At 44.9% G+C, this 27,519-nt stretch overlaps 1 protein-coding gene across 8 annotated transcripts in view; it reads left to right on the forward strand.

Annotated features, from left to right (window-relative positions):
* Drp2 (dystrophin related protein 2) overlaps positions 1-27,519 on the forward strand; it is a 50,665-nt gene that overhangs the window by 11,430 nt on the left and 11,716 nt on the right. For 6 of the 8 annotated variants that reach the window (XM_087600670.1, XM_087600669.1, NM_023971.2 and 3 more), the window contains 15 exon segments: positions 5,864-6,041; positions 10,909-11,072; positions 12,994-13,150; positions 14,124-14,244; positions 16,245-16,513; positions 16,880-17,026; positions 17,428-17,506; positions 19,481-19,541; positions 19,882-19,943; positions 21,184-21,258; positions 22,278-22,479; positions 22,690-22,775; positions 23,665-23,822; positions 24,097-24,263; positions 26,216-26,327. In XM_087600670.1, coding sequence (XP_087456796.1) covers positions 5,925-6,041; positions 10,909-11,072; positions 12,994-13,150; positions 14,124-14,244; positions 16,245-16,513; positions 16,880-17,026; positions 17,428-17,506; positions 19,481-19,541; positions 19,882-19,943; positions 21,184-21,258; positions 22,278-22,479; positions 22,690-22,775; positions 23,665-23,822; positions 24,097-24,263; positions 26,216-26,327 — 1,977 coding nt within the window. In that variant the 5' untranslated portion in view covers positions 5,864-5,924. 8 annotated transcript variants of the gene reach the window in all.

Below are 27,519 nucleotides of genomic sequence, written 5' to 3' on the forward strand. Positions count from 1 at the left end.
GGACTGGAAGCTGGGACAGGAAGAGGTGATTCTTTTTGTCTGTGTTATGTTCATCTTTTGGGGAAGGAAATTGAGACAGGGTCTCTTTCTTATGTAGCCCTGGCTGTCCTGAAACCTCCTTTATAGACCATGCTGGCCTTGAACTCACTGAGATCCACCTGCCTCTGCTTCAAGACCAGTGAGATTTAAGGGGAGGGCCACCATGACTTAAAAGGTATGATTTTTTTTTATTCCTCAGTTTATCTCAATTTTCTCTGGTGACAGGTTAGCAGAACAATGAGAAGGAAAGTGATATTTTTTAAAGAATTCTGTTTTGTTGTTGTGTTTATTGGAGCAGGGATTTCTCACTATAGCCCTGGTTGGCTGGGCACCTTGCTATGTAGATAAGCTGGCCTTGAATTGGTGACAATGTTTCTTCCTTTGCCTCTGCAATGCTGGGATTGCAGTCAAGTGTCAGCACACTATATTTTATAAAAAGCCACTCTCAAAACAGTTTACAGAAGAAGAAATGCAAGTGTCTACTAAACAGGTGTGGAGGGGCAAATCTCAAAATTGACAAAACAAGGATACATGCTGTTGGCAAGTGTTCTAGGAAGTTGGCACACGCATACATTGTTTGTGGTAGTATAAACCAATGTAACTTTTTTCTAAGATGCTTTAAATATACATGTCAAGTACTAAGGTCTTTTGGAGGGCTTTTGGGGAGCTTTTGTTTCTCCCATTTCAGGAAATTATATTGAGGATCATAATTATGCAGAAAGTTGTTCACTGCAATTTGAATTCTAAAGCAAAAGAACTATAAATATATGACCACATCATAAAATGAATTGTGGTATACCGATTCAGTAAGATAGGATATAATGATGATTATAGGTAGCACTCAGCCATGCCCTACTGCCAGGAAGTATGTTAACATGACTGACTTTAATAATAAGAACAATTTCATAAGGTCAGTACTATTCTTATACCCATTTTACAGATGAGAGTACTGATGCTCTGAGAGATAAAGGTATTCCAGGCCACATTGTTGGTAGTTATAGAGTGTAGATTTCACTCTGGGTCTGGTCCAATGCCAGAACCAATGACCACAGCACTCTCTGCAGCTATTATAAATCATGTTTTGATTGGGTCTCCATCAGTTACTTACATTCCGAAGTATCTTCTTCTCCTCCATTGGTTAGGTTTAGGGTTGCTGATAAGAGACAGGATGTTTTCTGATGTGTTTGCTTTTGTATGTAAGTGATAGTATGCCTTACAGCTGTAGAAATTGTTTCTTTGGTTTGTATTTTTGGCTTCTTGACCTCAGGGTGCCAGGGAAGATCTTACTTTGCCATGCTGTGTTGAGTTCCAAACATCTCTGGAATTTGCATTTATTTCTCTTGATTTAGGGATGGTTATGTGGCTCTCCTATTATATAGATTCTCCGTGTGCTCTGTTTTGTCTCAACTCATATCCTGTGCTTTGGTGTTTTGACCCAAAATTCTTGGAACTTATGACTATGCTCATTTGTTTTCTCTTTTAGTTTTTTGAAGCAGGATCTCTCTACATGTCCTGGAACTTACTACGTAGACCAGGCTGGCTTTGAATTCACAGAAATCTACCTGCCTCTGCCTCCTGAGTGCTGTACACTTTTTTCTTATTGATGTTTGTTTGTAACTGTGGTGTTTTGTTGACCTTGTCTGCCATCGCTCATATTCTGTGTTGAGTCTATTGGTGATGTTTTCACTGTTTTTAAAGTTTTGATTTATTGATTTTTCATTTCCAACATTTCATTATTAAATTTGTTTGTTTATTGTTGGGGAGTAATTGTTGAGGGTTGATTTCTCCATTTACTGAGTATTTCCCATTGATCAAACTCAGGTTGTCAGACTTGCTGGCAAGCACCTTAACCCACTAAACCTTCTCATTGGCCAATTTTCTAACTTTTCTATTTTATCTTTTCCTGTTTTCCAAATCCCAACTTTCTTGCTGAACTTTTCTTCCATGTTACTTCTTTCTTGCCTAGGTCCTGAGTTAGAGTCATGTGCTTACTGTAGCCTCTTTGGGTTCACTGATCATCTTGACTGGTTAACCTTCGAAGTCAACCTAACATTTACTCATTTCCTTTATCTTCGAATTCAGTGACTGAGGAGCTGTACTCTGGGGGATGAGTCAAGATGCCTTGCTCTTTCATGTTTTCTTGGCTTTCTGCACAACTGCTCTCTACATATCTCTTTAGTTTTTCATGGAGATGTTTTGATTGAACAGCTTGCTTTGGAGGGCTCTGTTCCCTAGGACAATGCAGAGAGGGGAAAACAAAGGATTTGGGATGGGAATTCCACTTGCCTTCCCCCCCCAGCAGTGACTACATGGCAGAGAACTGTTCAGTTTAGAGTACCCCTAGTTAGCTCAATGCTCATTTTCTCTGTGCTTTCCAGGGTTACCATCCCTCACTACTTCCATGGATTTCCAAAGCGCTTCCTCTCCTCTCTTTGGAATAGGCTGCTTTTAGTTACTCTGACTCTTCTCCTGCCCCAGGTTACAGGCAACCAGTTTCATCTTGTCTTAGTGAGGATTTTATTGCTGGGAATGGCCATGACCACAGCAACTCTTATAAATGAAGACATTTAATTGGAGCTGGCTTACAGTTCAAAGGTTCCAGTCATTATTGTCATGGCAGGAGCGTGGCAGCATCAGGGAGACATGGTGCTGGAGAAGGAGCTGAGACTTCTACATTTTGATCGGAAGGAAGCAAGGAGAGAACTGACTTGAGCTTCTCACACCTCAAAGCCAGCTCCCCACAGTGACACGCTTCCTCCAACAAGGCCTCACCTAATAATGCTCCTCCCTAGAGGCCAAGCATTCAAACACTTGACTCAAAAAGTGGCATACATGTCCTCCAAAACACCTGGGACTTAACCAATATGTTTCTCAAAGACAAAATACTATATCTTTCCATCTGTCGGTAATGGATATCTCTAGGTTATGATAATATGATAGCTTACATTCAATTCCATCCTACAATTTATTTCACATTTTCCAGCTCTTCTGTAAAGAGTGTACATGAAGGTTTAGTAGTAGAGCTCTTGACTAGCATTTGAAAGGCCCTGGCCCTACCTCCAGTGCTACAAGTAAATACATAAATAAATTTCAAATGAAAACCTTTTAATGGCTAAAAATGTAGTTCAGTCATATAGAACTTGCTTAGTATGCCTGAGTTTCTGGATTCAATTGCTAGCACTGCAGGTTAAAAACACCTTTTGAATTGTAAGAACGTGAACTACTTGTGAATTCACCAAAAATAAAACTGTTCTGGACTAGCTACCTTTGAACTCTTCAGAGATCTACCTGCCTCTGCCTCCCGAGTTCCGGGATTAAAGGTGTGCACCACCACATCCATTTCAATAAGTTATATTTCACCTGAGTGACTGATCTTTTACTGTTGGTATCTGAATGAGGGAATCATATTTTCAGCCATCCTCTGGCAATCTTTTTGTAGGAAGAAAACTGTGGAGTTGTGTAATTGTCGGGGATTTTAAATCATGACAAAGTGTCCCTCATGCTACAGACCTCAGACTCTGAAATAGTCCTCCATCTTGGCTACCATGAACCCTTGAAGAAGAGAGAAGGGTACTTGATGCATGAAGTCTACAGATGTCTAAATGTGTTAAGTGTTTTCTCATTCTGGAAGTTCTAAAAGTACAGCTACTATAGTAGGAGTGAGTGGGTGAAGTGAGACTTTCTTCATCTTAGGAAGGGACCTTTATATATAAAATGTTGGGAACTAGTGGAATAGAGTCTAAAAATGGTCACCATTTTATCATCACCACCGGGAATCAAAGATGATTGCTTCTTCCCCTTTGGAGGAGGGACTGTTTTGGCCACACATTAAAAGAGATTACCGTTATTATTTTCAAGTATCAATGTTGCTGCTTCTCCTCATGTTGTATGCATTTATTAAGCTGCCACTTGGTTTGTGCATCTACTTTTTTGTTCATCCATCTCCTTTTCAAAACTCAACAATCCTGATATGTAAGGCTAAATGTCTCCAGTATAGCCGATTATGTAACATTGTCCTCACCCCTCACCCCACCAAATGTCTTCTTTCCCTGTATTTCTGCTCTTGCTGTTGGCAATGTTACCCATCTAACTCCCAAATTAGAAATTTTGACTCCTTCACCTCCCTTACCTTTCACATCCAATTGGTCACTGAGTCCCAAACATTTTACCTCTTCAGTGTACCTCAAAGCTTGCTGTCTGCTCACACATCCTGCCTACCTGTTTATTATATTCTGGCTTCTCGGCATGCTCTTCCCCTGGGAGAATCACCACACAAGGCAAGTAGAGGGAAATATGGCCATGTCACTTTCCTGCTTAAAATCTTCAGTGCCTCCCTGTTGTCTACAAGACAAAAGCTAGAATCTTTTGTTTGTCCTTCAGGACAGGGCCTGATCTGGCGCCTATTTTGTTTTCTCTTTACACTACACATGATTTTTATTTGCCACTCGGAACATTCTTTTTTATCTTTCCTACCTAATGCAATCCCCTGCTCTTCCATGACTCATCTACCGTACACTTCCTCTAGGGACATTTTCATGACACGACTGGATAGAATTCATCTTGTCCTCATCGCTTTCTAAACTGCATCCCATCACTCGTTTTAATATTAATGCGTGTGACAATTTATGGTCTTTATTCTCCCTGTTTCTTTTCTCTGTATGGAACCTCCTTGGAGCAGGCACTATGTCTTCGCCCTGTCTGTGTCTCCTAAACTCTAGCCACACTGAATTCACCTGAATATGCTTTGCCTTTTTGTGACATCAGCCTTTAAATAGATGGGTCAACAATTAATGCCCTTCTCCCTCTCTCTCCTTTTCTAAATAGACAAACCATTCTGCCTTATCCTAAAAGCAGTCTCTTTGTTGTGTGTGTGTGTGTGTGTGTGTGTTAGAAGCAGTCTTTTTGTAGTGTGTGTGTGTATTTGTGTGTGTGTGTGTGTTAGAAGCGGACTCTTTGTAGCGTGTGTTTGTGTGTGTGTGTGTGGTGTGTGTGTGTATGTGTGTGTCTGTGTGTGTGCATGTATGTGCAGGAGCATATGCTTAATGTGCATGCATTTCTATGGGAAACGGAGCTCAACCTCAGGAGCCTCCTTTTTTTAAACAATTTGAGACAGAGTCTCTCATTGCACGGAGCTTGACAAGTATGCTAGGCTGGCTAGCTGCTGTGCCCCATGAATCTGCCTATCTCCCCCCCCCCCAGTGTTAGGATTATGAACACATGCTATTTTTCTTTTTTCTTTTTTCTTTTTTTTTTTTTTTTGGAGCTGGGGACCGAACCCAGGGCCTTGCGCTTGCTAGGCAAGTGCTCTACCACTGAGCTAAATCCCCAACCCCATGAACACATGCTATAATGCACACTTTTTTAAAACTTGTGTGTTCTGAGGATCAAATTAAAGTCCTTGTGCTTATGGAGCAAGCACTTAACTGACTGATCTATCTCCAGAAGCCTTCAAATGCAGTCCTTCTGAATCTGGGTAATCTTAGATATGCCTTGTACCCCCATAACCTAGGCTGGCCTTGATCATAGTATTTGGCATGTGACTATTTTATTACAATTATTAGCTTACCTAAAAGCTGCCTCTTCAGCCTATATCATAGTAATTCACCTTTATGTCTTTAGCACAAAGCATAATAGGTAACAATAAATACGTCCTTGGCTAACAGTCAATCATTTATGGCACACGATATACAATAGCTGACCTATTGGGTTCGTTAGCTGGGGATGCCTGTCTCATGGCTTGCTGATCCGTGCAGCTGTTAAGTGATGCTAACTCCAATGGCTTCTCCTAGGCTTAGCTCTAAATCTCTTCTCATTACACTTCCAGGTGTTTGATGCTCCACAGTTGGTCTACTGCCAATCCTCACCCTCCATGAGCCTTGGTTCTGATGCAACCTTTGGTCATGCAGGGATGCCCTTACACCCTCCCACGATGTCATGAGTGGCATGCTGCTGACAGGTTTCATCACAGCAGCAGCCTCCGAAACACCTGTCCCCAGCCTCAGGTAAGTGTCCATTAGTAAAAGAAAGGCCTGTGTCAAAAGACTGGATCTATATGAACAAATATGGCACCTATAGTTCATAAGGTGCAAGGAAACTCGTGTGTATATGAAAACCCTCCCTTAGATAGCACCGAGCCTGCAGCAGCTCACCCCTTACCAGCCATGAGGTCGCTAATGAGGGACATACAGCAAAGAAAGATGTACAGCTAGGCAACCCAATGGCTCATTATGTCTAAGGCAGGATCGATCCCATGTTAACCCCTTCTGAGGGTTATAGGTCTGGGGAGGCCACAAAGGGATATGATTCTTTAAGGCATGGCCTAAGAATCAATCTCTCTCTCTCTCTCTCTCTCTCTCTCTCTCTCTCTCTTTCTCTCTCTCTCTCTTTCTCTCTCTCTCTCCTCCCAGTCTTGGAGCTCCTGGATCATACCAGCCTCTCTCTTCTCTAGGAGTATGGTGTTGTGATGTTGGTGGTAGTGGTGGTGGAGTGTGTATGTGTGCCTTAGTCAGAGTTTCTATTCTTGCACAAAACATCATGACAAAGAAGCAAGTTGGGGAGGAGAGTGTTTATTCAGCTTACACTTTGCTGTTCCTCACCAAAGGAAGTCAGGACAGGAACACACACAGGGCAGGAACTTGGAGGCAGGAGCTGATGCAGAGGCCATGGAGGGGTGCGGGTGCTGCTTACTGGCTTGCTTCCCTTGACTTACTCAGCTTCTTTTCTTATAGAATCCGAGACTACTAGCCCAGGGATGGCACCACCCACAAGGGGCTGTGATAAATCCATCTTGTGTCAAGTTGACACACAAAATAAGCCAGTACAGTGTGTGTGTGGGGGGTGGTGGTGTGGTGTGTTGGTAAATTGGTGAGAAGTAGCAATCTAGAGAGGAAGAAACCACCTTTCCTGACAATGAGAAAGGATGTCTAGAGATAGGCATTCTTTGAGTTTTCCTGCGATGCTTTTGGGTCTAGAGACTGTTCTGGCATAGAGAAGTGCTGTGTATCCTAGAGAGTCACAGATGAGCTGCAGTGCTGAGTCTCAGTGCTAAGGGCACAGATAGCAGGTGAGTCTATAGGGAGAAGGGAAGCACACAAACAGTAGACCGAGAATACAAGTGTTATGGGAATCATTTGGGGAAAGCTAAATAAGGAAAAGTCAAGAGCCAGAGGAGAGTGAGTGAGGTCAGGTTTTTCTTAGTTCTTGGTTTTTTTGTTGTTGGAGGTGGTGGGTTTAGGGTGGATTGCATTTAGCCAGAGAGAAATTCAACTGCAAGGTCAACTTAGAGGATAATCCGCCTCTTCCTTGGGGTGTGGTTCTCAGTGTCAAGATTGAGAGGCCTGAATCTTTCTCTTTTAATTTTCTCTTTTTTAAATTGCATTTCTTTATTTACATTTTAACTGTTATCCCATTTTCTGGTTTCCCCTCCAGAAACCTGCTATCCTACACCCTGCTTCTAAGAGGGTGCTCCCTCACCCACCCACCCACTCCCTCCCACCTCCCCGCCCTGATATTCTACTACACTGTGGCATTGGGCCTCAACAGGACCAAAGGTTTCTTCTCCCATTGATGCTGGACAAAACCATCCTCTGCTGCATGTGTGGATGGAGCCGTAGGTCCATCCCTGTGTACTCTTGGGATGGTGGTTTAGTCCCTGGCAGCCCTGGGGTATCTAGTTGATTGATGTTGTTCTTCCTGTGGGGTTGCAAACCCCTTCAGCTCCTTCAGCCCTTTCTCTAACTCCTCCATTGGGAACCCCATACTCAGTCTAATGGTTGGTTCCAAGCATCTGCTTCTGTATTTATAAAGCTTGGCAGAGGTTCTCAGGAGACAGCTCTATCAGGCTCCTGTCAGCATGCACTTCTTGGCATCAGCAACAGTGTCTGGGTTTGGTGGCTGCATATGGGATGCATCCCCATGTGGGGCAGGCTCTGGATGGTGAGAGTCCTGAATCTTTCTGAGATACTTCCTTTGCCCCCCCCCCCACACTCAACAAAGCTTCCCTGGGTGGGCATTCTTCAGTGTGCAGTTGTGAATGACATGGCACAGTCCCTCTTTTCTGTTTTCATGTATGTTTTCTTCCTGTAGGATTATTGTCTCAAGGATCTGGGGTATGGGTAGAGATCCATTGTGGATGGGGCATGGGTAGCAAACATCGTAGCCACAAAGACCAGAAAGAGAAAACAACTGATGGGAAAGAAAACAATTACTCTTCATGATTCGGTGGGAGAAAGGGGCTCTAGAGAACAGTGTGGGCGCTGGATGGGAGTTAGGAAGAAGAAAGAGCGCTGGAGAAGATGAAAGGCTACCACTGATGGCGCCCAGCTCATTGTGTGTTCTTCCCCAGGCCTGGTCATGGCTGGGTCACAAAGGGCTGTTTCCAACTCTGGGGCATTCCCTGGTCCAAAGGACTTTGTGACACTGGCTTTAGCCCAATTTTCCTAATACAAGTAATGCCTGTAGCTAGGATCTGCTCCCCACTCTTGGATACTCATCCCCTGCCATCCTCCAGCCATCCCAGTTGGCTCCACACGGGCCTCTAGAAAGGGTCAGGCAGCTGTGGCAGCTATTCCTGTAGGCGGACCTCAGCATGGAAACAATGTGGAACTGTGGAAAGCCCTGAAAACTGTGGGAGATAAATAAGGATAGCAACAGAATCCTTTCTGGTATAAACATGCTGTTTTCCAAACGTGCTCATGGGTGGGGCTGAGCTGACGAATGCTAACCTTTTGTTCAGGCAAGTCTACTGAAGAAGGAAAGTAGTGGTCATTTCCAGGAGAGGCTCTGCCTCAGCCAGTGGAATAATGGAAAGGGCTTCCCTCCATCCCACCCAGTACAACACAAGCTGGCACAGGAGTGTCTCCATCCCTGGCTCTCTGCATGAAGCTACTACATTTCATTGTCTCGCATCCTCATTACAGAGACCTAAAGGGATGGCCCGGAGCCCGTCAAGTCACTCAGTCCATTAGGGTATAGAGGTCTACTGATCATGGCTTTCGCTCTACCTTTCAACTCTCAAAAGCAGGGCGAAGCACTGCCTTGTTTTCACAGTGGCCTCCAGTGAATCTTCTGGCCTCTGTACTCACGGAGGATAAGCAAATGCAGAGGGATTCTGCTCCTCCAGCTTCCCAATGCAGCATTCCATGACCCTGTGGCCAGGTGGGCCACACACCTTCCTCCCTGCCTTGGGGGAGGTTCACTTAGATGAGAACAAGGCTTACTTCCCAAGATCATCTTCCATTAGGCGTTGTAAAACTTGCCTTCAAAAATGTATTTGCTGAACTTGTCTTATCTTTGTGTCCACTTCAGAGCAGGGCTGGGCCTGGAGGCGGTGAGTACTTTGTGTCTTCCATAGAAAGGGAAAGTTAGTCAACAGGAGCTGCCCTCTCCACACCCCTTCTCGGCACCATAGAATGCCCAGTCCCACTCCCACAGTCCTTGCCAGCCTGGGAGCTAGCTGGAATTCCCGGCAACAAAGCTCTGATTCACTGGGTAGGCTCGGACATGGCCGCCTCCTCTAGATTCCTGGGGGGTCAGTAAACAAACAGGGTAGCAGCCCCTGCCTCCTGGCCTGGCTCAGCTCTGCCTGTCACCCAGAGCACGCTTGCTCAGAGCTCTTCAAGATTCTGCCTGTCTGCACTCACCAAACACGGGGTCCCGATTCCTGCTGAGGGAAAACCATGGACCACTCTGATCCTGCAATGGACTCCTCAGGCGGCACAGGTAGGGTTGGCACACAGGCTGCAATGAGGGGCTGGATTCTCAGCTTGTCCCCCAGAACTTGGCAGACCCCTCACTTTCCTTTCACGTTGTGATCCTGAACTGCAGTTTTACTGGGATGATTGGTGTCCTAATTGCCTGGAGACTCTCATAAGACTCGTCTTAAGACGAAGAGAGGAATTGAGGAGTCCCAGCCACTAGATGGGCCGGCTAGATAGGCAAGCACAAGGAAGACTGTGGGCAGACACAGAAGTCACCTTGGGTAGGGTGGATCAGCTCAGAAACAGATTGCTTTCTCCAATATCCCTGCCTTCACCCTCTACTGCCCCCTGGCTGGGTATTCCCAGCACTGTGCTCAGGGTTTGATCAACTAGACCCCTAGACCCAATAGTACTTACTGGGCCTTACCACTGCCCAGGACAGCAACAGTAGAGAATGAGTCTGAGAACCCTAGCTGCACTTTGGCAAGCTTCAAGACTGAACCCCTTGACTGCCGACATTGGTCAGAGTGTTTTTAGTGCAAAATCCAGGATGTTCCTTTAGCCCTTTCTCAGGGCACGTTCACCTTCACGACCAGTGCCCTTGGAAGATTTGTGGGCTTTTTGACTGAGATTTGAAGTGTGGGTTAAAACTGGAGGAGGGGGTGACCTCAAAGGCCTAGGTACATTTGGAAAGTAGGGTATAGGGAACTGGTCACGTCGTTTGGCTTATCTGTGGCTTCTCTGAATCTGTGTGGGGCAGCCTCTCAGCTGTATTTTCGAAAGCGTGGGTAAAGTGGGAGCCCCCATGGATTGAGCCTGTAGCTCAGGTTGAATACTGTGGTTGCTCATGCTCGGGCAAATTTCACCTCGATTCTTAATGGATGCAGGAGCCCATTTGCATAGTAATCCCAACCCAATGTCTAACAGGGGGTAAATAACAATAACAGTACACTGAGCATCTATGTCTCACACCTGTCCCAAGAGAAGACCCGTCCATTGGTGAGACTCTAGAGTCCTACAGCTCACTCCCTTGAATACACACCTGCACAAAACAGGACTGGATTTCAAGACCCTGGGACCAGGCTTTCTATCATCTCGTTCACTCGTGTCCCACGCTTAGCTCAGCATGAGAAAGTCCAGGTACCCACAGAATATTTGTGTTTCTGTCCAGGTTAGAGCTGCGGTTACCATCCCTGCACCACCTTGGGATGGTGCCGGGGATCCCTGCCTAAGTCCAAAGCTCTTGAACGGGTCTGTTGGAGCCGTTGGCCCCCTGGAACCATCAGCCATGAATCTGTGTTGGAATGAAATAAAAAAGAAGTCTCACAACCTCCGGTAAGGACTAACTCTTAAAAACAGTTGCTTTAGGAATTGGCTGGGACAGTATTGGGCTCCTTTCGTTGTTGCACTTTGTGTTTGGGTGGCCCCCTGACCCAGCCTTACTCTCTACCTTTCCCCTTCTTTCTGTGGCACTAGAGGAAGAAACCTGGGTTAGAAGTCAGGCTATTTCTATTTTAATTCGCTTTTAGTAGGCGTGTCATCTTGGAAAAGTTGCTTGAGTTTTCGGAGCTTTAGCTTCCACTTGGTTTTATTTTGTTCTGAGATTTCTGTGCAGGCTGGCTTGGAACTCTCTGTAGAGTGCGGGCTGGCCTTGAACCTTGGAATCATTTTTCCTTTGCCTCTTCAGTGCTAGGGTTATAGGTGAGCACCACCACACCTGGCTTTGTTTGTTTGTTTAGGAAAAAGAAATCAATGGAAGAATAAATAATACCTATCCTTCCTACTTCACAGTATTGCATTGTACGTTCATATAACATGAGAAAATCCACTCTAAACCTAAACGTGTTGATATGTAGATAAAAATGAAGTGATCTCCCCCTCCTCTCCCTCACCACTGCTCAGCTTTGGAGGGGTTCATCTGTATACACTCGTCCCCTTATTGTATTTTGTACTATTTACTCATTTATTTATTTAGAGACAGGGTCTTATGTATCCCAGACTGCATTTAAAGTCATCACATAGCCAAGGGCCCAGAACTTCTTCTCTTCCAGTTTCCACCGCCCGAGTACTCAGATTACAGGCATAGAGCACCACATTCCGTTTCTGTGGGCATAGGAATCAAACTTCGTGCAAGCTAGGCAAGTACTCAACCCCCTGAGCTGCATCTCCGGCCTACTCGCATCTTTTTTATGGCCCCCCTCCCATCCATGTGCCTTCAGCTAGGGTAGGTGCGACTTCGTAAGAGAATTTCTACGTGTTGTTTTCTTTCTGCCTTTCTGTGTGTACTTCATTCTTTTTAAAATCTCCATGTCCTACCATCAAAGCCCAAACTCATGGCTTCTGTGGGTGGGGCTCAGGGGGCGGGCGATGAGGTGAGGCAGTGAAGAAAAGCGGATCGAGAGTGTGTTGTAGAGTCAGATAACCCAGATTCAAATCAAAGACCCGTGTCGGTCCCTTAAGTCTGTGGTTATGAACGTCCTCGGATGATAGCCATGCTCACCCCATAAGATTGTTGTAAGAATTAGTTGACACGGTGACTAAGAGAAAATTTTTTTCCAGGTATAGGGAAGCAGTGAACAAAGACAGTTGTTAGTGCTAAGAGGAATGGGCTTAGTAGCTTCACCGAAGCATGCTTGACCAGCCTCCAACCTCCTAGATTACACCTTAGCTCATATTATATTTGGGAATTAGGAATGAACAGACTTATGATTATAGCATACAAATGATTTCTTCTGTATTCCCAAACTGGAGCCAATGCTTCTGTCATCCTTTGAGTCCCTTCAGGCTGCTGATGTGTATATATCCTTGCTTGTGTTCATGGCTGCATTCAACCATCCACCCTGCCCTTTCCACCAACTGCTTTCTCTGGTGCGCGCAGGGCATCCTGTGCAGCCGAGCAAATTGATGTGATTTGGTTTCCTTCTTGGCAAGATGGGAGCCAGATGGCTGTCACCCCTAATGCACTTGTTCAGTTTCTTCCCCTTCATGGCCTGGTTCTGGGCATGCAGCTGAAGTGACTAAGATCCACAGAGTGATCTTTTAAACCATTTTAATGGAGGCTAGCTCCCAACCACTGTTCTTAATACTGCACTCCATGCAGTGGGACCTCGGGGACATTCATCAGTGCCTCCCAGCACTTCAGCTAGAGCAGTTCCTTTGAATCACAGCTTCATGTAAAAGCCTGGAATGTTAGGAAAAATAGATTTTTGCCACTTAAAAAAGATGATGGAATCGCTGGTCTTATTGTTACATGCAGCGCTCGCCTAGAGGCCTTCTCAGACCACAGTGGAAAACTTCAGCTCCCACTCCAAGAGATTATTGACTGGCTCAGCCAAAAGGATGAAGAATTGTCAGCTCAGCTGCCCTTGCAAGGGGATGTGGCCCTGGTACAACAGGAGAAGGAGACACATGCTGTAAGTTAGACTCCTGGAAGTGTGACTGGAGTCTCTCAGCAGGAAATACCCTTTCACAATACCCTGACAGTCAGGCCCTCAGCTGCTCAGACACCTAAAGCAATAGGTGATGGTGATAGCAGTCCTAGTGTAGGGCTTGCACTCCACAGAATGAGTCAAGGCTTTTCTCCGATTTAAAACTGCCTTGATTTATAAGGAGAACTTGGACAAATGGATATAATATGGTGTTTTAAATGCAAAATATAAAACTCTGGGGGTTGGGGATTTAGCTCAGTGGTAGAGCTAGCAAGCACAAGGCCCTGGGTTCAGTCCCTAGCTCCGAAAAAAAAAAAAAGAAAGAAAAGAAAAGAAAAAAAAATAAAACTCTGGATTTAAGTTACATAAACATGTATATAGATGTATGCAAACACACACACACACACACACACACACACACACACACACACACACTCCACACAGTGATGCCCCAGGAGGGAAATGTAATAAAACATTAACAGTGTTTAACTCTAGGTGAAAATACTGGAATTCTCTTTAATTTTGTGTTTTACAGTTTTCTGAACTTTTAAATATTTCTATGGCATCATCTCCAGAATCAGAAAATGACAACTCTATCTAGGATTTTTGTTGTTGTTTTGAGACAAGTTTTTACTGCATAAGCCTGTCAAACTTCGTATATAGCTCAGGCTGACCTTGAGCTAATTGTAAAACCCAAGCTAATCTCACACTGAGTCTTGTGGAAAGCTAAGCCCTACTCCACATTTCTTCTACTCTGTGGCACAGCTAGACTCATTGCACACTAACTAGACTTTCTAGCATTAGAGTTATTTTCTGAGAAGACTGGTAATTTTTTTTTCTGGGTAAGCCTGAGACACCTAGTAGGGCTACAGGACCAACTTACCTTGAGAAGAAAGGTTGTTGATGTGAGATAAAATTGAAGTGGTTGAAGAGCTAACTCGGCTGCTAACCTTCACAGGCCTTTATGGAAGAAGTGAAGTCTAAAGGCCCCTATATCTACTCTGTGCTGGAATCGGCACAGGCTTTCCTGTCTCAGCACCCATTTGAGGAATTAGAGGAGTCTCATTCTGAGAGCAAAGGTAGGTGGCTTTCCTGTCCTCCTCCACTTCCTTTCGAGCTGCGGGAACTACTAAACAAACACCATTGTGCCTTTCACACGCTCCCTGTCTCAGCTGTAACTCAGGAAGGCAGTTTTCTCTGTCCGTCCAAAGTCGGACAGGGGCTAGAGTCACAGTTAGCTGTAAGAAAAAGGAAAGAGCTTGAAGCAGGGCTCACTGACTGGCATGTGGCCTGAAGCATGTGACTCTTCAGAGTGCTATGTATGGACTTGTCATGAGATAGAAAGAGAGAGGGGGGGGGAAGGAAGGAAAAAAGGAAACAAAGAAAGAAAGGAAACAAGAAAGAAAGAAGGTGAAAAGAGGGAAAGAAATAGACAGAGAGAGACAGACACAGGGGGACAGAGACAGAAGAAAAGAAAGACACAAGTGAATTGAAGCACCTCAGGGAATGAGAATAGTGTGTTCTTTCGGAGTATCGTTTGTCGCCTAAGCGACAACCCAGGGTTGTGCTTACTGTCCATGTGATACGCACCTTTGTTTTCATATTTGTTTGTGAAGATACTAATGAGGAAAGGTAGCACAAATAAAAAACATTAGAAAATAATCTGTTTTATTCCAACATGGAGGGACATTGGCAATACTGGTAACAGCCAGCAACTAAAATAAATAAATAAATAAATAAATAAATAAATCTTAAAAGCAAAGAAGTTGGGTAGTGACCTTTGAGATGGATTGTGGCTTGTCAACTTGATCCTAATGACATCTGGGCCTGATGTCATAGGGAGGGCCACCGTCTGTTTAGATTTCAATAAACGACCACGTCTGAGTAATGTTCTAGCAAACCCTTCCACAAAGAATCCTCAGCCCTGACACATGAAGTAAATAGACTAGAAAGAAGTCCTCATCAGTGGAGTCCTTTGTAGATTCTATTCACGGTCTCGGTTTATTTCTGGTCTCTCAGTAGTCCAGTTAGTACATAAATTGCTGCTCAGTGGGCCCCGAATACGGCAAGCTCCAGAGAGTGCTAGGCAGTTCCATGTAGCGTGGCACTATAGACTCTAAGTCCTCTCTCAACAGGTAGTCTGAGGGACAAAGAGGACACCTGAAATTGAAGAGTCCAAATAGAAAAACTGAAAACATTATACCAGACTCCTGAGCTGGGGCTTCGTAAAAAAAAAAAAAAAAAAAAAAAAAAAATCTTCCTTTGGATTTTAGCAGATACTGGTGCCTAAATCATTTCCCAGTGGTCTATGAATAGGACTAGATGACTGAGTTTCACTACACTTAAAATACTTTATTCACTCTTTACCTTACCATTTAATAATGAGAAAACCTTAATGTAAAAGTGGGGGGGGGGACTAAAATGTTCTTATGTAGCAGTAGATTTATAAAACAAGACATCATAAGATTGCATAAAACTAAATGTGTCTATATGCACATGCACAAAAGTGAATGTAGGTAAAACTAGGGAACTCTAAACCAAATGGGCAGATAATGCCAGTGCCAAAATCCTTCTTGGGATATGACAGACATTAGCATTTTAGGAAAGGGTGAAAATATCGATATTATTACTTATATTGAAAAGCTTAATAATAATCTTAAGATACACAGCTTTTAAGAAATCTCTGAATGGGGTGCTAGTGAGGTGGCTCAGCTGGGAAAGGTGCTTGCCTAGGACCCTGACATGAATTAAATCCCTGGGAACCACCTTGTAGAAAGAGAAGGCCAACTCCAGCACACTGTCTTTTAAGTTCCACACAAGCACTGTGCAACACACACACACACACACACACACACACACACACGCGCGCGCGCACACACACACAGAAAGAGAGAGAGAGAGAGAGAGAGAGAGAGAGAGAGAGAATGAGTAAATACTATGTATATAAAGAAGCGCACACCTGCGTCTCCAAGTCCATATTGATAGACAAGCATTTTATAAGGGAGTAAGTTTGCCTTGGTCTTTCTCTGGGTTGCCTTTGCTGAGTTAGCTTGACTTGTCTTCCTGGTTGTCTTCACAGATACCTCCCCAAGACAGCGGATTCAAAACCTCAGTCGCTTTGTGTGGAAGCAGGCAACAGTGGCCAGTGAACTGTGGGAGAAGCTGACAGCCCGCTGTGTGGATCAGCATCGCCACATTGAGCACACCCTGGAACATCTATTGGAGATCCAAGGGGCAATGGAGGAACTGAGCAGTACTTTGACCCAAGCAGAGGGAGTCCGAGCCACATGGGAGCCCATAGGAGATCTCTTTATCGATTCCCTCCCAGAGCATATCCAAGCCATCAAGGTTTGTAGGGATCCTTCCCTGACTGAGACCTAATGTCCTTTCACAATGCTGATGCTCCTTCTGCTGAGACTTAATTGCTGGTCTGGGCCTCCGCTGAGCATCTTTTACTTATGGGTTAGATTGGGGACTGGTTTGTCTATAGTCTTCTGTGTCCTACTGTTTTCTCTTGCTATGCTTCTCTGAAAGGAATAGAAGAAAAGGATAAGACCAGTGACCAGTCATGTCTTGGTTTATTGCACAAATAGCAAAGTAGCCAGGTGTTGTTGAAACTAACTGTCTACATGGACAGGGGAGAGTTCAGGTGACTGAGTAACATGCCCTGTTCCTTACTCTCTCTGCTGTGGCACTCGGGTTCTGGTTTTCTAGTTATTCAAAGAAGAATTCTCTCCTGTGAAAGACGGGGTGAAGTTAGTGAATGACCTGGCCCACCAGCTTGCTATTTCTGATGTGCACTTGTCAATGGAGAATTCAAGGGCTCTGGAACAGATCAACGTCCGCTGGAAACAGCTCCAGGTAGAGGAGCACGCTGAAATGAGCTTTGGGGAGGCCTTTGGTTCTGGCCAAGCTTGTGGGACAGGGTGGAAGGGGAGTATATGCAAACCCAAAGAATATCAATGGTTTGGAAATGAAAGCTACACAGGAAAACAATGGTGGAGATTGAGGGGTCCGAGAATAAAGCTCTCAACTTCTAAGCTGTGGGCAGTGGCTGAACTAGAAGAATGACAAGGGCTTGTCTAGATTTAAACACACTGATTAGACTGGAGAGAATTACTACAGCTTGGAAATAAGAGGGCTTTTCTTTGATCCTTGTCGGTGCTAGAGGAGGGTGGGAGTTGGGTGAGCACGGATGATATTGGAATAGAAGTGCAGACTCCACAATAAGTAATAGAAGTAACCCACTGTTCTTTCCATAGGTGTCAGTTGCTGAGAGGCTTAAACAGCTCCAGGATGCCCACCGGGACTTTGGGCCTGGGTCACAGCACTTCCTCTCCAGTATGTGAATCAAATTAGACTTCGTGAAGCAGAACCTGAGCCATTTTCCAAAAAATCTACTGTTGTCTCCTAGGGGTCTGTTCGTTGGGAGCCCACTACTGTGTCTTGGCATTCAAGAAGGAATGAGGAAAAGTTGTGTAGTGTGGTGGTTAAAAGACCAGCTTCTCCAGTCACAGAGTACCGGCTCAGAGCCACTGTGCCTCAGCCTAAGAGCTATGCAAATTTGAAAAACTGGTGTAGCCTTTTGAATCTCACCTTTCCCATCTGAGGGGGAGGGATTTCCTAGCTCTTTAGGTTTTAAAAAATTAAATAAGCATATTTGTGCTACAGTATTAATTGTGAGCCAGGTACTTTTCTGGGCACTGGGACCATGCTGGTATTAAAAAACAATCCTTAGATTTGAATAGCTAATATTCTAGAGGAGGAAACATATCATAATTAAATAAGTAGCCAGGTATAAGAGAAATTTGTGACACGTGCTATGGAAAATATTAAAGCAAGGAAGGCATGTGGGGGGGGGAGGACTAGACTTAAAGGAAAGAGACTGTGTCGAGGTCTCACTGAGAAGGTGACAGTTTTACAGAGTCCTAAGGTGATGTGAGAATTGACCACATGTGGCTAATGGGAAGAGATGCTGCAGAGCTCTCACTGAGAAGGTGACAGTTTGTAGAGTTCTAAAGGCAATGAAAGAAGGACCACATGCATACCCGAGGGAGCACACTAGGCAGAAATGTAGCCCTTAATAAAGCAGGGGCTCAGGGACGTGTGCTGAGGAACAGCAAGGAGACCTATGGAGAAGAAAGCAACAGAAAGAGCGGAGATGTTAGAGCACAGAAGGCCTTGTGGGTAAAAGTGAGAACTTGAGATTTTACTCCAAACACAACAGAGGATTTTGATCAGGTTTGAGGAGTGGGGTGACATGATCTGATTTACACGTCAGCATGATGTTCAGAATAGATTGTTGGGAGCCAAAGTGGGAACAGAGGGACCACTCAGAATTCACTGCACCATAATCCATGTGAATAGGTGTTGCTGGCTGGCCTAGGCCAAGGAAGTAGGAGAGGAGATGTCAAAAATATGCAGAAAGGGAACTTAGGTGTGCACACGAGGCATGAGCATAGTATCTGGCACATAGGAGGAGCTCAATAAACATGCTTTGGATTATTGCCTTCTAACCAGTTCCACACAGCTAAATCTGCAGAGGATTTCTCATAGCCTGGAACATTGCACTGAGTGGGTGGAGTGAGCCAGGTCATTGGGCCTCTCCTATTACGATCTCAATGATACAGACGGAGAGGTGAAAGAGGTAAATGGGCAGTATCATCTCTCGCCCTCTTCTGCACAGATCTGAGAAAATAGGCTTTCTAGGGGAAAGGCTTTGAGCCTCCAGAGAAAATTCTATTTGTCTCATAGCCACAGAAGCAGTTCAGCTACCTGCAGCTGAATAGGTAAAAATTATAGCCTGCTTGGGGAAAATAGTAGGGTTATGAAGTATCCCTGTTCATGTTCTAGCCCTCTTTCTGGTTCCATGGGCCATGAGTGACAATCTCTTCCTCTGCTCTTACATCAAGGAACAACAACATGGGTTTCTTGTAAATGCCACTCACTGGGAGCTGTTAACTGGGAAGTGAATGGTATTTCCTTTCGTGTCTAACCACCTTTGAGGAAGCACAGAGTATAAGAAGATGAACCAGTGAGGTGGTTAAGAGCACTTGTTCCTCTTGCAGAGGACAGAGTTTCAATTACCAGCCCCCACATGGTGACTCCCAACCCTCTCTAATTCCAATTCCAGGAGATATAATGCCATCTTCTGACCTCTACAGGCACCAAGCACACATGTGGTGCACATGTATACATGCAGACAAATCACATAAAATGAAATGGATTACTCTAATTAAGAAATTTAATTTAAGGATGGCTAGGATGCTTGAAGAATACTAGTGGCCAGCTTTCTTTCTCTTCTTTTTTTAACAGCTTCTGTTCAAGTTCCCTGGGAAAGAGCAATTTCTCCCAATAAAGTCCCCTACTACATCAAGTGAGTGATCATCAGAGTCAGAAGCTGGTCATCACCCGCCCAGCCCCTCCATCTCCTGTCTTTCTGCTACCAAACTCTGTCACGTCTTGTGCGTTGGGATTCCCCTGATTAGTCCAATGCTTCCTCTAACTTGTAAGGAGTGCTAAGGTTCTGCCTGGGTGATGGTGAACTCTGGGGCATCGGGATCTTTAGAGTTTATCTCTGCATTGTGCGGCTTCTTGCAACCCACCTTTCACTAACTGGTGTGTGTGTGTGTGTGTGTGTGTGTGTGTGTGTGTGTGTGTGTCTGCAAAGGATGTTGGGAATGTGATGTTGGTGCTATTGATGCTTTTGTTTATAGCCACCAGGCTCAGACCACATGCTGGGACCATCCCAAGATGACCGAGTTATACCAAACCCTAGGTGAGAATGCGAGATTCCTACATAGGGCGGGAATCGGTACCGTTGTCTTTGTTGTGTATTCCATCAGTAAATGAATGGATGAACAGCATGTGCCATATGCACAAAATGAATCTTTAGTCTGAAAGCAACACCATTTAGACAATGTACACAAACCCAAAGAATGTTATGTTAACTGAAATAAGAGATGCAATGGTCACAGGCTACCATTTCAATTACGCAACAAGACTAGGTCCTAGAGATCTGCTGTATGACATAGTGCGTATAGTTAATAGTATTGTTTTAATGTGTCAAGTTTTACCAAGAGAATAATTCGATATTAAATGTTCTTACCAGCAGCATGCCACTGCTAATAGTAATTTAAAAAAGTAGGTTGGGAGGAAACTTTGGTAGCAATGGATAGGTTTAGGATACAGGTTGTGGTAATGTATACTTATCGCCAAACTTATCAAGCTATAAACACTAAATACTAGCTTCCTAACTGTCACTTCACATCTGCCTTCCTGCACGTCCATTGTACTTCAATAAGGTGGCTTTTAAAAGGATCAAACAGCCCCTCTGCATCTTCCTCAACAGCATACTCTCCATTTCCCTCTGGACCATTTTAACGTCATTAGAGAGCTATGCTTGAAGACGCGAAGTCTAGTCTGATTTGAAAGGCAGTCTCTGAGCTGCAGTGAGAGAGACTCTTTCATGCCTTATCTTTGCCTACTAGAAATATAGCGTATGTCACAAGTTTCCCCATATGACTACACTTAGAACACTCCACTGCTGGAGGGGATACCATGGAGCATGGCCTTTCTTTACCCAGTCTATTGCTGGTGGGCACATGGCTCTCTAGTTTAGAGTGACTGTGTGCGACACTGCTGAGGCGTTCTTGTACATGGCTTCTGGTACATATATGCAAGAGGTTTTCCAGGGCCTACTTTTGATATGTAGGTCATAATACGATTTCAGCATGCTATAACAATCTTCTTCAAAAGCTCAAAGAGTCTGGGAGCTATCAATGGACACTTAGCAAGGGTCAGGTTTGCCATTAATTTTGTTTTTATTTTTATTAAGTCTAGTAAAGAATTGCAGGATGTATGTGTGTTGCACTGCATTGCACAATACCACATCGTTGCCCTGTGTGGCTGCCTCGGCGCACACTTGCACTAACAACCCCCGTTCTTACATCTCCTTGTTGGCACTTGTTCTCCTTCACAATTCTCTGATCTCAGTGGGTCTCCTTCATGTTTTGCAGCTGACCTGAACAACATCAAGTTCTCAGCTTACCGCACTGCCATGAAGCTCCGCCGAGTCCAGAAGGCCCTGCGCTGTACATCTTCAGTTGTTCTTTCCCATGGCTTTTGCCCCTTTCTTCCTGTTCCCCACCTGTCTGCTTCTTCCTGTTGGCACCCCCCACCCTGGCCAGAGCCAATGATTGTTTTGATGGGAACACTATACATACTACACTTGTTAGGACGTCTTGGCTGAAAAAAAACTTGATCTTGCTATTCACCCCAAGCCCCAGACTAGTTTTCAAAGTAACTCCACACCTATCCAATTCGTAGTCTGTTTCCTCCTCATTGGCTTGGGCAATCAAGAAATTGCTTTGCAGCAGGCAGTATTTGCTCCATGGTCCACCATCTTGGGCTTATTAGACACAGCAACAGAGCTGTAAAAGCAAGTTTTCGTGGTTAGTCATCAGCGTGCTGCAGATGTGTTATTGTCCCCTCTGGCCTTGCTCAGGAGTATTGTCCACTTAAATTTTCTGTCCGGGGGCTCTGGCCAGGCTGACTCAGCCTCACAGGTAGTTGTAATGTCTTCCTGATGTATATCACATTCACCCAGTCATGCACCACCCTTTGTGACTAGGACTAAGCTTCCTGGAACAGGGCTCATGAACAAATCTGTTTTCAATTGAATCTGATATTAGGCTAAGGGTTTGGCTTGGTGATAGAGTGCCTAGTTTGGGTGCCTAGTATGATCAGCCCTCTGTACCTCCAAGATTATTTTAAAAAGACAAAAGAAACCTTTGCAAACAGAGAAACTTGAAATGAGATATGATTCCTCAGGAGTCAGTGCAGTGCAGGAGGTATGCTCATTTGTCTCACTGTTTCCTCAGAACGGATGTGAAAGAACCTATGTAAACAGAGACATGCTTTGTTAACTTGGGCGACCTGTGGTGCCTTGCTCTTCCATAGGATGGGAGTCATGGCAAAAGTCAAGCTTATGTCAGACTTGCAAATGGTTGGTGTGGACTTAATACCAGATTTGATGCTGCCATAGCCTTGCCTCATCAAATCCCGGGGCTGCTTCTTCAGACTCTATCCTCCTTTCTTCTCTCCTTTCCAGTGGATCTGGTAACTTTAACTACAGCTCTGGAGATCTTCAATGAGCACGACTTGCAGGCCAGTGAACATGTAATGGATGTGGTGGAGGTCATTCACTGCTTGACTGCCTTGTATGAACGACTGGAGGAGGAAAGAGGCATCCTGGTCAACGTGCCGCTGTGTGTAGACATGAGCCTCAACTGGCTCCTCAACGTTTTTGATAGGTAAAAGCTTTCAGTCCTGGAAACCGTCCAGATTAATCCACTGGGGCATCTCCATTGGCCATGGTGGGAAGAGCTTGTTCCCATGGTGTACTTGCATCAGGACCCCATGGTTGGCCAGTGCACTGTTGGGATCAAAGCAATAAGGAAAGACTGCCAAGACCTTAGCCTTTCACAGATCTTCACATTTCCTATCTCTTCCTTTAAACCTAGTGGCCGCAGTGGAAAGATGCGAGCATTGTCCTTTAAGACTGGCATCGCATGCCTGTGTGGCACTGAAGTGAAAGAAAAACTTCAGTGTGAGTACAACTCTTGCATCTGCAGTGATGTTGGGTGGGGGAGGGTTATTGCAAGAGGAGAAAGGAGCGAGACCATAGGATAAGCAGAGTTTTGACCTTGTGACTCAGCAGAGAGGTATGTGGCCACTTAGTGGTGTTTTTCAGTTCCCAGGTGCATTTTTCTGGGAATTAGATGAGGTTTGAAGCAATGGATCTTATGTTCAGGTGGTTGCTAATGTTACTGGTCTGGCCTTGAGAAGGTTCTAGAAGAACTGTCCTCTCTTGAGGGTGGAGACAGCTGTCCAGTGTGTGTTTCTACACCAAGGAAGCATCTGCTTTCCCACTCCTGTAACATCCATGTCTGGCGCTACCCTTACTTAGCTCTGTCTGCTTGCTCTCTGTGCTCTGTCTGTCTCTGTCTCTCTGTCTGTCTCTGTCTCTCTCCCTGTCTCTCTGTCTCTGTCTCTCTCTCTCTGTGTCTCTCTCTCTCCTTCTCCGATCTTCTCTTTTCTCTTTCTTTCTCTTTCCTCCCTCTCTCTGTTTTTCTCTCGACCCTGCCTCCTCGCCGATATCCATTTCTTTCTTTCTTTCTCCTGTGCTCCTGTGTCTGTCTCTTTATCACTCTCTCCTTTGTTCTCTCCCTCACTGCCCCTTTCCCCTCCCTTCCTTTCTCGTTGACGATGTCCTCTTTGTGTCTGCCTCATTCCCCCACCCAAACTCACAAATGCTCTTTTTCAAACCCTTGGGAGTTGAGCTCGGGGATGAATTTCTGCATTTGCCACGTTCAAGTTATCAGTTCCACAGTCCAGTGTGCTCTTTCTCTCTCATCCTTTTCTCCTTCTTCCTCCATGCACCATTCTCTGGTCATTCCTAAATCGGGTCTGGCTATTGTTGATGACGGGCCCAGCAGATCTCTTCAGCCAAGTGGCCAATTCAGGCAGCCAGTGTGACCAGCGCCACCTCGGTGCCCTGCTTCATGAAGCCATCCAAGTGCCCCGTCAGCTGGGTGAAGTGGCAGCATTTGGGGGCAGCAATGTGGAGCCCAGTGTCCGTAGTTGCTTTCGCTTCGTAAGTATGGAGCTGTAGCTTCACAGAGGGAGGGAAGTAAGACGGAAGGGGTGGGGAGTGGAACAGACGGAGACCAGCCTCCCAGCTTTGGGTGCAAAGTACTCAGAGGCATGGGAGCTCTTTGGAGAAAGGAAAACAGAACTAACAGTTCTCTGGGGTGTAGAGCTGGAAGCCTGCAGAAGAGGGTCCCAATTCCCTGCGTCACTGGGCACTGGCTGACACTCAAGCAGCAAGATATTTGGCCTTATCTTCATTAGATTTCTTATTTCTCTAGAGCACTGGCAAGCCAGTCATTGAAGCTTCCCAATTCCTGGAGTGGGTCAACCTGGAGCCCCAGTCTATGGTGTGGCTGGCTGTTCTTCATCGGGTCACCGTTGCTGAGCAAGTGAAGCATCAGACCAAGTGTTCTATCTGTAGACAGTGCCCCATCAAAGGGTTCAGGTATGGGATACGATACCTTCTGGGATAATAAAAATATCATGGGACCCAAAAGTTGGTTACAGAACAGCCTTGTTTAGTCATTATGCTTTATGATTTATCCATGGTGTGTTCTTATAACCTTTTTTATTGAAAATGTTTAATTTCTAAAAATTATAAAGGAAAATTTTCATTCTAGTTATAATACAAAGTACTACAGGTTCTTAAAAATATATAGTAGATGCTATAAAAATAATCTATATACTAAATGTTGTATCAGCATATATATTTCACAATCAACTCCACAGAAAGAAAGAAAAACTGATTTATATCATATGTGTTATAAATACTGTTCCCGTGGAAGGGGAAGCCCTTGGTCCTGCCAAGACTGAACCCCCAGTGAACGGGATTGTTGGGGGGAGGGTGGCAATGGGGGGAGGATGGGGAGGGGAACACCCATGAAGAAGGGGAGAGGGAGGGGTTACGGGGATGTTGGCCCGGAAACCGGGAAGGGGAATAACAATCGAAATGTAAATAAGAAACACCCAAGTTAATAAAGATGAAAAATAAATAAATAAATAAATAAATACTGTCCCCCACACAGCTGACTAGTAGGCTACACACAGGAGATCCCAGTGCAGAGTTAGAAAGAGATACACACTCCACCACGCAGCTCACATATCCCTAATCTAAAACCTGAGAAGCTCCTTGGTTAAGAGCACTGGCTGCCCTTCCAGAGGTTCTGAGTTCAATTCCCAGCACCTACATGGTGGCTTACAACCATCTATGATGGGATCTGCTGCCCTCTTCTGGTGTGTAGACATACATGCAGACAGAGCACCCATATGCATATAATACATACATAAGTGAATCTTTAAAAATCTGAGATTGGTATGCAATGCTCTATCAGGGATGTCTGGATTTCCAGATGCTCAGTCAGCAAAGCCTGAGCAAACACGGCCAGCATTTTCACCTAAAGGAGACCCAATCAGTCCTATAGATGTAACGGCCTCAGAGGCATGAACGACCCACAGCTCTGCAGCTGAGAATGGCTGTGAATGCACCCTAACCCAAAAGCAACTTTCATGACACATGAGGGCTTTTCGTAAGTCAACTGCACATTCCTCTCCACTATAAACCTCATAGATGGGAATATGTTTTAGTGTCAACTGACCGAAGCACACTGTGCATACCCAGGGCCAAGCTTAAGGGATAAAACATTATTGAAACTCCTGTGAAGCCTCCCAGATTATAACCCACTCCTTCTTCCACAAAGCTAACTGCTCTCCTAAAATGCCTGAAGTTTGTGAATGTGCTGCTGAGGATAGAATTCGGGGTCTTGGGCATGCTAGGAACACACTGAGTCCCAACCTCAATCCAGCCAACCTTTTAGCTTTTTAGACTACTAACATACAACTGCCCCTACAAACACTCTGCTTTTTATAACTTGAGTAAACTGCCCAAGATAAACTGGCTATTTAGCTCTAAACCAAGGGATAGATATTGGATTACCTAAGGCTAGGCTTTTCACTCTTTGATGCTCCCAGGACTAGAGAAGTTTAGCTTGCCTTTAAAAGGAGATTGGGAGGACTATTCTATAATCTGTAATAATATAAATACAGTTTTATAAGAACCTTTGAAAACAACCTTCTGTTAACTGCAGCCAGTGAATAAATGGCCTTCATTTAGCAGGTTTGACTTCTCCAGAGTAGGGAGGGGACCTTTGGGACCATCCCTGTTTAGAAAGCTACCACAGTGAGATGTTTATTCCTACCTGGCCCCCTTTAAGACCTGGCTGACACAATGCCCCTTTGCACACTCCCTGGGGTCCTGTGGTTGAATGCAGGATTTATGGTCTGTAGAATGAGGCTATTCACCTGTCGAGGTTGAGCTCCACTCCCTTCTCTGTGTGTATTTGGATTGGGGAAACGGTGGTACGCTGGATGATCTCCATGACCATACCTTCTCTCCCCCAGGTACCGGAGTCTGAAACAATTTAACGTGGATATCTGCCAGACCTGCTTCTTGACAGGCAAGGCCAGCAAAGGCAACAAGCTCCACTATCCCATCATGGAGTATTACACACCGGTATGCAGCCTCCACACCAGGTGGGAGGGCAGGCATTTCTCACACACTAGGTTTTGATCCTCTTTGCACAGCATTGGCACACAGGTCTCAAATTTCCCCAATGGAGCATTACCCAAATAATGGGGGTTCACTGGTTTGGGGTTCCTACTCTTCCATCACAGCTTTTCTGACCCTGGGGCCATAGTTGCCTAGGGAGCTCTGTGCCCTCCTAGTCCTTTAATTGGCATTAACTGTTTTGCTACAGAAAAATACCCTGGGGCGGGAGGGGGGGTCTTGGAAGGAGGAGAAAGATGGTTCTAGATACCTTCCTTTCTCTTGCTGATATGAGTTTTCTTGGCTCGTTCTTGTATAGCTCCTGTACTGAATCCCTGGGTCTCTTTCTTCTACTTTGTCTTTTTTTTCTACCCCTCCTTGCGTACCAAAGTCTGTGCTCAAGTCACACAGTCCATTAAAATGAGAAACATATGCTTTTGACCTATACTCACCATTTGTACTTGGTTTCCATAGGCAACCTTCCCTTCAAAACTGCCTGAGCCCATCTTGTGCCATGTCCTAGAACTTGGGCACAGGGCTGCTACATGTGTAGGTAGCATCCTGAGCTTGTCCTTTCAATATCTTTTAAGATTTATCCATTTTGTGTTTTATACATCTGGGTGTTTTGGCTGCATGTACGTATGCGAACCACTTGCATACCTGGTGCCTGAAGAGGCCGGAAGGGAGTGTCAGGTCCCTTGGAACTGGAGTGACAAATAGTTGTGGGTAGCCTTGTGGATGCTAGGAATTGAACCCGAGTCCTCTGAAACATCAGAGCTCTTTACTGCTGAGCCATCTTTCCCTCCCCCTCTTAACATCTTATACTTTTCTGTTCCCTTAGATTCTTCCAGAACCCCAAGTGCAGTCCAACTGGCTTTCTCCCCTCCCCACCTCTCCCTTTTTAACCTGGTTCTCCAGAATTCCCCTTTCTAAGGTATTATCTTCAAATTATGTTAGCACAGGGATGTGTGAGGCAGCGAGAGTAGGGGCCATGTCTGTTACTTTTCCTTTATCATCATTTACACAAAACATTATAAAGGACAAACAGAAGAAACTCGCTGGAAGAGAGAAGCTGATAATCCTCTGCCTCCTGTTTATCTTTCCCATTCTTGGAATTTATAGAAAAGGGACAACAAGATGGCTTAGTGGGTAAAGTGTG

This window comes from Rattus norvegicus, chromosome X (assembly GCF_021556685.1).
Source record: "Rattus norvegicus strain SHRSP/BbbUtx chromosome X, alternate assembly SHRSP_T2T, whole genome shotgun sequence".
Lineage (NCBI taxonomy): Eukaryota > Metazoa > Chordata > Mammalia > Rodentia > Muridae > Rattus > Rattus norvegicus.